This window comes from Rhinolophus hipposideros, assembly GCF_964194185.1.
Source record: "Rhinolophus hipposideros genome assembly, chromosome: 16".
Classification (NCBI taxonomy): domain Eukaryota; kingdom Metazoa; phylum Chordata; class Mammalia; order Chiroptera; family Rhinolophidae; genus Rhinolophus; species Rhinolophus hipposideros.
Window position 1 is genome coordinate 115,179 of NC_138062.1, and position 9,515 is coordinate 124,693.

Sequence of the window (9,515 nt, forward strand, 5' to 3'; positions counted from 1 at the left end):
ATCATTAGCTTAATTATGCATTATGTTACGTCTGCTGTGCATATTTTAAAACATTATTTCACTTTTATTACAGCCCAGGACCAGAAGATGACTTTGAATCTTGTTTGAGGAATATGAAGTCACAGTACGAAGTGTTTCGCAGTAGTAGTAAGTCTAATTGTAAAGTATTATATGTGTAGTTTAAGGTGACTCGATGCCACATCGAGCATGATCATTGGAGACCCCAGCTCTGTTCCCACAGCCCTCGCTGAATGTTGTCCCAACAGGCCAGTTCCAGTGCCATCGTACAATCGCAGCTCTGCTTTTAAAAAGGAATTGGAGGAAAGAACAGTCTCAGGCTATTTCTATAGGTTCATGTAGGGAGTGAAGGACTTTCCCACTTCTGCTCAGATTCCACCTCTCCTCCCAGAAAAAGGGAAGGCGGGAGAAAGTAGTACAAAAGTGCAGTTATTTTCATGATTACAAATTGATTTATAAAATTACATGTTTTTCTTCACATTTCAAAAGTCAGAACTCCTATTCTTCCTGGTAATGGAAGCATGGTTGTGGTTCCTTTTGAAGAGATAGACTGCTTTTCATTTTTATCTTTTCATTTGTGTTTTGCCTCCCTCCTTTTTAATTGACTATTAAAAATATTACCTAGATTTCATCATATTAGAAAAGTTTATAGTTCATTTAAATTTGCATGTTTAGTGTGCTGCTGGATAGCAAAAACATAAAAAGAAAGGGAAAAAAGCCCTTTATACAATTCTTAAACTTACCAGTGTAATGCTTTCAATCATTGTTTCTTGTGACATTAAAAGGGATAATAATATTTGAAAAGCAACAATTATTGCAAAACAAATGATTGTGGTGAAGAGTCAGATGACCACATTTAATTATATTTGGTGTATATTCTAGGACTCTCATCAGATGCCACAGTCTTGACACCAAATACAGAAAGCAGTTGTGATTTAATGACCAAAACTAAATCGACCAGTGGAAACGATGACAGCAACTCCTTAGACCTAGAGTGGGAAGATGAAGAAGGTACTTTATGGACACAGTTTTCCCTGAAAAAGTTTAACTTGTGTTAATTTATAGAAATCAGCTTGGTATTTTACTTTATTTAAACTGAAATGAATGCAAGGTTTTGAAAAATCAGTATAAAAATTTCTTGAACTTTTTTTGTACTAGTGATTATCATTTGTTGATAAATTGTTTAGAAAGTTGCTTAATTTTTAATCTTTCTTAAGACTTAGAAAATAAATGTTTATTTCTCATTTTAAGGGTTTTGTATCCAGCCCATCGATTCTGAGATTACTCAGTAAGAAGAATTACTAACCCCTTGGGGGCAAGCGAAAGCCAACAGTTAATCACCTCCATTCGTTGTAAATCAGCAGTTTGTTAGTTTCTTTGGTAGTACAAAAGCTACAGCACAGGCATGCATTTGACTTTAGCTGGCATGCCTTCCTAGCTGTAGTGCTTTAGGTAGATTTCTTAGTCTCTCTGAGCTGGTTCGTTCACATAATAAAACTGCTTTGAAGGGTGATTTATTGACTGGTGTGGTCTCAGTGCCTGGCGCATAATAGGCATTCAGTAAGTATTGAAACACACGAATGCATAAACGCTGTGAGGGTTAAATAAAATTTACATACCAGGTGGTACACATAGTCAGTACTCAAAATGATAACTGAAGTGTGGATTTTTTTAAAAAGGCTCTCTTGCTGAATAAGGCCCAAGGTTTCATTATCATTTTAAGAAATAAATAGTCCAACAAGGAATAATGGATAGGACTTTAAGAAAATTAATAAGCATTAAAATTTTCATAGAATTTTGAGATAGAATAGATCTTAGATATCCCCTGGTCAAGCTATTTGTTTTATCAGTAAAGAAACCAATACATGGGGGACTTGAATAATTTTACCAAAGATTGGTAAGTCTTTTCAGCTAAACAGTTTCCCCAGTTCTGTGTTTCCATTGTTGCACATTTGCATTCCAATCAGCAAACTTTAAATTTATTTTTATTTTAGCATCTTGTTCAATTTGATCTAAAGTCTTTCGGACCTTTTAATTCCTGATCCTCAAAATTGCATTAGTATCCAGCTCATATTTTTATCTTGTCTATCAGAACAGCCTGCTCTGCTGCACTGAGTCTCCATGAGTTTTCGGGAGTGACCGACAACCATGATGCAGGCAGAAATATGCTTAACCTCTTTTCTAGTTCTAGATTTTAATTCTATCACCATGTTGATTCTACACTTAGAGATTCTGATTTCTGTCCTCCCTTCAGCCAGTAAAATGACATTGCTTTTTTCTTCCAAGATTTTTGGCACGTTCAGTGTACCAATTCTTTCTGCTCAGAATGAGACCTGGATAGCTTGTCAGTCCCCTGCTTTGCGGTCCTGGAGTCAGAATAGGAGGGGCCTGGGCTTTGCAGTCAGAATGAACGCCCCACACGTCCAGAACCTGTGACCTGCGCCGGTCACTTGCCTCTTTCTGCCCCGATTTCCTGACTGTAGGATGGAGCATAATGAATGCAGTGCACGTAACTGCTGAGTTGTTGGGGATTAAATTAGTTAACATCGGTGAGCATTAACTGGAAGCTCCTCAGAGCAGGAACAGTGTGTGTTGTAATCATTAGAGTTACTGTCACCTCTGGGAAAGGAAGCTGTCATCTGAGCTCCGGGGATTTGGAGTGTGAGACTGACAGCAGTTAAGGTCTGCCAACCACTGTTTTATTTATGGCTCTTCAGAAATTTCATCTTATTAAATGATCAGTGTTGCACTCAAGCCGTCATTTGTTGAGTATTAATGTCTATTTTATCGAAGACACACTCGAGGATTAGGCCCCAGAAGTTACCCTCCAAAAGGCCTCCGTAGGACTAAGTTAGTGCACAAATCAAGTCTGATTGCTAAAGAAAAACTATATTGTGAAACAGGGAAGTCTTTTAACACATCTTTGTAATTTTAATGAGGTGTTTAATAACTGCCCAATAACAGGAATGAACCGAATGCTTCCGATGCGAGAGCGCTCAAAAACGGAGGAAGACATTCTCCGGGCGGCGCTCACGTGCGGCGGCCCGAAGCCGGTGAGTAACGCTGCGTCCACCTCCGACGACTCCAACGGGCTGGAGTGGGAGAACGACTTCGTGAGTGCCGAGGTAGATGGCAACGGCAACTCCGAGTACTCGGGCTTCGTCAATCCTGTGCTGGAGCTGCCGGACTCCGGCCTGAAGCAGCCCACAGACGCCAGCAGAAGCGGTACGATTGCCTGAGCTGCCCGGCCGTTGTGACAATGGTCAGAGCCACCTCGAATGTATGGAGTGTCGCGCTGAGCCTTTCTGTAAGAGGCAGGTAGGAACCTGTGTTTAAACGCTCGTTAGAAGGGCATCGGGATGATAGGCTGTATCTGACTCGCTTCAGAATTAAGTGCAATTTCATCATCTACCTTCTGTCTTCAAAAGCAATTTGATGGTTCTGTCATGTTATCAACTAAATTTATTTTATCTTTTCTCTATAGCATTCCTGTTTACTATTTCTAGATTTTCATTTTTAGCATAGCTTTTTAAATTTTACTTTGTGTGTTTTCGTAAGCTTCTTTCTGTAGCTACCTATGAAACCAGGAAGGCGTTTGTGTCAGTGCTCAGCAGATGTGGAGGGCAGCAGCGGCCTGCGCCGGTCAGATTTAGAGCAGGTCCCTTTCCCCATTCCTCTGCTTATTTCAGTGTGATTACCTAACAGGAAGCACAATGAATGTGACTAGATGACCCTAGAGAAACGCTGAAGCATCGTTTTCTTCCTATACTTACTGCATATCCTCATATGATAATGTCGGTTCAGGCTGAAACACAGGGTGTCATATGATAAAATGAGCTTTCAGAGTTTGGGCCTTAAAGTTGGTAATCAAAACTAATATTGAGGAAAGGAAATATACTTAGGTTTTTCACTTCCTCTTATATGCCACTATACATGAATATTGGCTTTAAGTTACTTCATATATTAAATTTCTAGGTGTCATTTGTTTTTAAATTTTATATTTCCAATGACTGGTCTTAGAAGGATTTCACACAGAACATCCTCTATGCATGATTTAGTAAGAAAGGAAAACCTAAAAAGATAATACGGGTATTTCAAAGTAAATAAAATCCTTTCTGGTATGAAAGGTCCGTTGATTTTCTTAAACTTTCCTTTGCCTTGTAATACAAGGCAGTAATGGGACAGAACTAAGTGTATCAACATATAAAACTACATTTTGTGACGTACAGTGAGCTCTTCTTTTCTCTAAAGTTGACGTATCGATTTAAAAGGCCAAGGATATACGACATTTCCTAACCGCTTGTCTTGATTTTGCTGAGGATTATGATTTTAGTAAGCAAACTCTTGATTTTTCTGTAGTGCTTTTTTCTTTTCTATCTCTTGCAACAATGACAGTGCATGTTCTCAAAAACATAGGAGGGTCCAGATATAAATAGTAATTTAAAGTTCTTGCTGCTGTACTAGAAAAAACAAAGAATCATGTGGTCCTTTCAATATTTGACCTGCGAGGCCATGACATCTATAGCTTCATCTCTTTTTATCTCATAGAACTAAATCCGACACTTTAAATATGTGAGCATATTAGGTAATGCTGCATTTCTGTCTTTCTGTAATTTCAGTTGTAGCTAAGCCATTGGAAACATTGTAAAGGGACCCTATATTCACATTGCCTGTGGTATGCTTTTTACAGTTTGTATACATCGGACATATATTTTTGGTTTGGCATAAGCTACTATTATAATTTTTCTTGGAATTTTGTTCATAGAGAAATTTTTGAAGGAATGGTAACTTCTCAAGGATTGTGAATAAACACATTTTTAGAATTAAAATCTAAATTATTTGATTATTACTTGTACTCTGTAAAAATTCTGACTCCTGATGTAATTTTATTAAATCTGCTTTGAAGAGAAAAAGGAGTGAATTAGGAAAGCAGTCTAGAACTAAACTTGTAATTGTTTATGTTTTAACTGCTAAGAAAAGGACATTAATTTTCTTTGTATGTTTATAAACACACTAGAAGTTAACATTCATTCAGCAGCTACTGGAGAATCTACTATGTTTGGTAGTGTATTAGGGACATAGCCGTGAAAAGACATAAAAGTTTCTCCTCTTTGGCTTACATTCTGATGAGAGAGATAGACAATAACCAGTAAACGGACAAATAAGAAAATCACAGATTACAATTAGGAAATATGCCAGATGACCGCCCGAGGGAGGCAGAGTGGGGTGAGGTGATGGAAGGAGGGGCCTGCAGGCCATGGTCCAGGGTGATGGGAGGCCAGTGCCGTCTCTCAGCTGGAGGACACAGTGAGCACATCTGCTTTCTTGAAAACTTCTCATACTGCTTGGAAGAGAATGGGGTGGAGAGCAGGAGGGGGCGCACGGCTCCTGCTGGCACCTGGTGTGGCTCGGGGTGACAGTGCTGTAGGAATGCAGAGAGGTAGAACCAACGCGATTTCCTAATGGGTTAGACATGGGGACAAAAGATGGGTGGAGCCGGGTGACTGGGAACGCGTCCACCATGGCACCCTGGTGACCGCCCACGTCCACAGGGACACACAGAGTCAGGCCCCAGGTGTGACAGAACGGCCTGTGCTGCTCCCTGGGACGTGGCACGATACGCAGTCCTGGAGGAGCTGTCACATGCCCTTTGTCACCTGCTTCCTGTCTTGCAGAAGGCTGCCATATGGCAATTTCTCACCCACTTCGCTGGTCCCCACCTCAGTCATTCAAAGTTGGGTGGTGGATATACCCTCTGACCTCTGTGACCGGCCCCTGGTTCAGTGCCCTCCTGGGGACCAGGGATACAGGAAGCTGGTTCCATGCTGACCTTGCTTTTGCAAGTCATAAAAAGTAATAAAAAATTTCTAAATCTATTTGGGTTCATTGTCTTTCTTCCTAATGGCCAAATCTACAGAAGTGTGACAACAACACATCAGCTGCACCTGTGTGATGACAACTTCCTGGTTGGAAAATTATATTTGAGGTGCTTATGAGAAATTGGAATGAAGAAGAAAGCAGGTGATGGGGTATATGTCTGCAGCTCAGGGAACAGGTCTGGGTATAGGTTTAGGGTCCTTCGTAGGTGGCTGAGGCCATCCCGGGGAGCATCGAGGCAGAGAAGCCGGCTGAGTGTAGACACTCGGAAGTTGGGGAGAGAAAGGGTCACAAGAAACAGACACAGGAGGTTTGGAGGGAGCCCGAGCCAGTGACTGAGGGGCACAATCTCAAGTGCTGCTGGGGCACCGAGAGGCAAGGACGGCGGCCTCAGTGGGCTTGGGGACACGGAGACTAGTGTGCATGGCAGGATGTGCACAGGTGAAGGCATGGAGGCCGAGCTAAGCGGAGAAAAGTCACAATGGCCAGTGTGGACAATTATTTGAAAAGTGCTGTCAGAGGACAGAAATAGGGTAGCTACAGGGGATTGCCATAATGCGAGGGTGTTTACAATGCTCAAACTTCTGAAATGACATGACTTGGAATTATGCCTGCTTTTTTCCTCCAGTAATTGGAAAAATAACATTTTTCTAGTGGAGGCCAGTTTTCATTTTATAAGTATCTAAAGCTATCCAGTCTTAAGGACACATTTGAAAAAGATTTTATATCAAATTTATAGTGTTTTCCCGTCTTCATTCACTTGGTACATTTGGTTAATTATCTGTCAGTAAGGGAGATCACAAAAAAATTTAGTGAAAAACAGATTATTCTGTGTCGGGGTGATTCTTGACTCCTTAGGAAATATTAATGCTGAAATGAAATTAGGAAAATGACATTAAGTTATCATGAGTATTTTGTATTACAGATGATTTAAGGGAGTGGTTTCTGACATCGCATCACAGGACTGTCCTCTGCAGCTCAGTGACCACGACTACCCACTGGTGCTTGTGCTTTCCTGGTGTCGTGGACGCTGTGACTGGGGGACTGCTGAGGACTCTACTTTGTCTCAGTTGATTTTCACACAAACCCTGTGAGGGAGACACCGTTTCAACCTCTTTTTTACAGAAGAGGAAACTAAAGCTTACCGTGACAGATCGCAAAGGAAACGGTGGATTAGCCACCCCGGACAGTGAGTCAGCCCACCTCTGAAGCTGCACACGATGCCTTTCTGTAGAGATTACACCAGTGTTGTTTTGGGGGGGATTTTTTTAGGTTTGGGGTGGTTTTTTTAGCTGTTAGAAAAAGTCTAACTCTGGATGACTGAAAAATTGTTTTATGACAACAGAAGTGATGTCATAAAAAGGCACCCTCATCTAAGGTGAAGTCCTGCTGTCAGACCTCAGAAGTTGTCTGGGTTAAAACGTTAGTGCCTTGGTTTTGGCTTAGGAGCCGGGATTTCACTAACAGTATTGCAAAAGCTACTCGTTACTGGGTTTTCTCTTCTGTGAAGATGGTAGCAAGCGGTGCCACACAGGTCACCACTGGATCCTCCGCGACCTTCCACCAGCAACACAGCATTCTCCTCCCCAGTGTCCCCGGCCCCAAGTCATCGCTTCAGAGATACGAGGCCAAAGAAACAGTGTCAGGGTGAGTGAGTGTTTGGGGACAAGTGAGGACAACCAACTAGAAGCCCAGTAAATTCCAGGCACACATTTCACAGTGCTCATCCTTCTTCACTGCCTGAAATGGCAGTTGACTGTTTCAATCAGGGCCCAGTTTGTAAAACAGTAACCACACCTGCTATTTTAACATAATAACTACTGTAAGGAATTAAACAAGTGTTAGATAACTGAAAAAGTAAAAATAAGAACTTGAGATGAGCACACACACACACACACACACACACACACAACGTAACAGCAGTTATCTCCTGACAGTAAGACTATGGCTAATTTTTCTACAAGGCAATGTTGGAAGCAACATTAACACTCGTGTTAGAGCTCTTTCAAGTCAGTCAGTGCATTAAGTAGTCAAGACAGAATCGTCTAGACTGTGGAGATACCATCATGTGGCATATGAGATCTCACCATGCGGAAGCACTGCCTGTGGCGACAACATTCTGCGCTAATAAACCCTGAACAGTGGAGTATGGGGAGCGTCTGTAGTCCTCATCCAGGACTGCCCTTCGCCCTCTGCTCACGATTCACTTTCGTCCGTTTCTGTAGGAGACGTGCTTGGGGGGCAGCAGGATAGGTAACCGCCGTACTCAGGCACGGGCCTCCCTCGCGGCCAGTGGTTTTCTTGCAGGAGTGATCTTGGTGACAGGAGAAACTGAGTCTCGAAGACTTCCAGTGACTCTCCGTCCTCCTTCTCCATCAGAAGCTGGTAGTCACCGAACCTGACCATGCACTTGTGTGGCAGATCCACCTTGTTCAGGTAGCCCAGCTCCGTGTTGTCCACAAGCAGACTACTCTTCTTACTCATATTTTTAATTTCAAAGGAGAGAACAGAGCCATCGAACTTCCTGAACAGCTGCAGAGAAAACTGGACTCGGGAAACCTGTTTGTCCTGAAAAGTGTACCGACAGGTGTTGGAGTTGCGGCCAAACTTCACCACTTCACTGGACGGCAGTCTCTCTCGGTGGTGAAACTTTATTAACTGGAATGTTCCGCTTTGCCGCTGACCAGGGTGGTACACAGTGACCTGCAGACAGGTGACCGTCTCTTCTGTGTCAGCATCTTCGAAAGCAGACATGACGTGCAACCTCTGACCCAAACCACCTGCAATGGTCATAGCAGCACGTTAGTTCAGCACGGACTTTGGCGTTAGATTTTGACTCTAATATCTTGATGAAAAGCTTCTGAGAGGTTATTTATTTAGATTTTAAATTCAGAAAATACTACATAGAATACTTTCAATTATACATGGAATCTTAAACCAAACCCTACAGGAACTGATGTATTACCTTTTCCTATCTCTTTACTTTTCACTTCTGGTTGATGATAAGGCCATAGAGACAATTCAGACAACCAAAGGAATGACTGTTGAAATAAGTGACTTGTGTGGAGACGGCCGGTTAGCTCAGCTGGTTAGAACACGATGCTTGTAACACTAGGGTTGCCGGTTAGATCCCCACGTGGGCCACTGTGAGCTGCGCCCTCCACAACTAGATTGAAACAACTACTTGGAGCTGATGGGTCCTGGAAAAACACACTTAAATAAAAATAATTGTAAAAAAAAAGTAAGTGACTTGTGGGAGCATAGCGAAACCTCAGTTCCCTTCTTATTTAAATAGACCAACTTAGGTCCAGAGAAAATATGACAGCTGTACTTTAAAGAGAAAATCAGGAAAAAACAGTCCCGATAAAAGTCCCTTTGGTTTGAATGCCCTCAGAGGAGAGGCATAAAGAAAACCTACAGCTTCTAAACCGAATTATAGTTAGATATACTATGAATTGTGAAACATGGTTTAAAAAAGAATAAAAACAAATAATCGCAACATTTACCTTTATATCCTCATGTAGATTTCTAGTAGGCAAATGGTTAAAAACAATAAATGCTATAAGAGGTTATTCTATAATTTTAAATTTTAGACATTCCATACTTTTTAAAAAGATAAA

The 9,515-nt window shown here is 41.6% G+C and overlaps 2 protein-coding genes across 4 annotated transcripts in view; one reads left to right on the forward strand and one right to left on the reverse strand.

Moving 5' to 3' along the window:
• AP1AR (adaptor related protein complex 1 associated regulatory protein) overlaps nucleotides 1–9,105 on the forward strand; it is a 30,251-nt gene extending 21,146 nt beyond the window's left edge. For all 3 annotated transcript variants that reach the window (XM_081075628.1, XM_081075630.1, XM_081075629.1), the window contains 3 exons: nucleotides 74–147; nucleotides 901–1,029; nucleotides 2,983–9,105. In XM_081075628.1, the coding sequence (XP_080931754.1) occupies nucleotides 74–147; nucleotides 901–1,029; nucleotides 2,983–3,257 (478 nt within the window). In that variant the 3' untranslated portion in view covers nucleotides 3,258–9,105. The remainder of the gene's footprint in view (nucleotides 1–73; nucleotides 148–900; nucleotides 1,030–2,982) is intronic.
• Nucleotides 8,092–8,688, reverse strand: TIFA (TRAF interacting protein with forkhead associated domain; the record flags this gene model as incomplete). Its single annotated transcript, XM_081075632.1, has 1 exon — nucleotides 8,092–8,688. The coding sequence occupies one exon, from the start codon at nucleotides 8,686–8,688 to the stop codon at nucleotides 8,092–8,094; it is 597 nt and encodes a 198-aa protein (XP_080931758.1).
• Nucleotides 9,106–9,515: the final 410 nt, after the last annotated feature.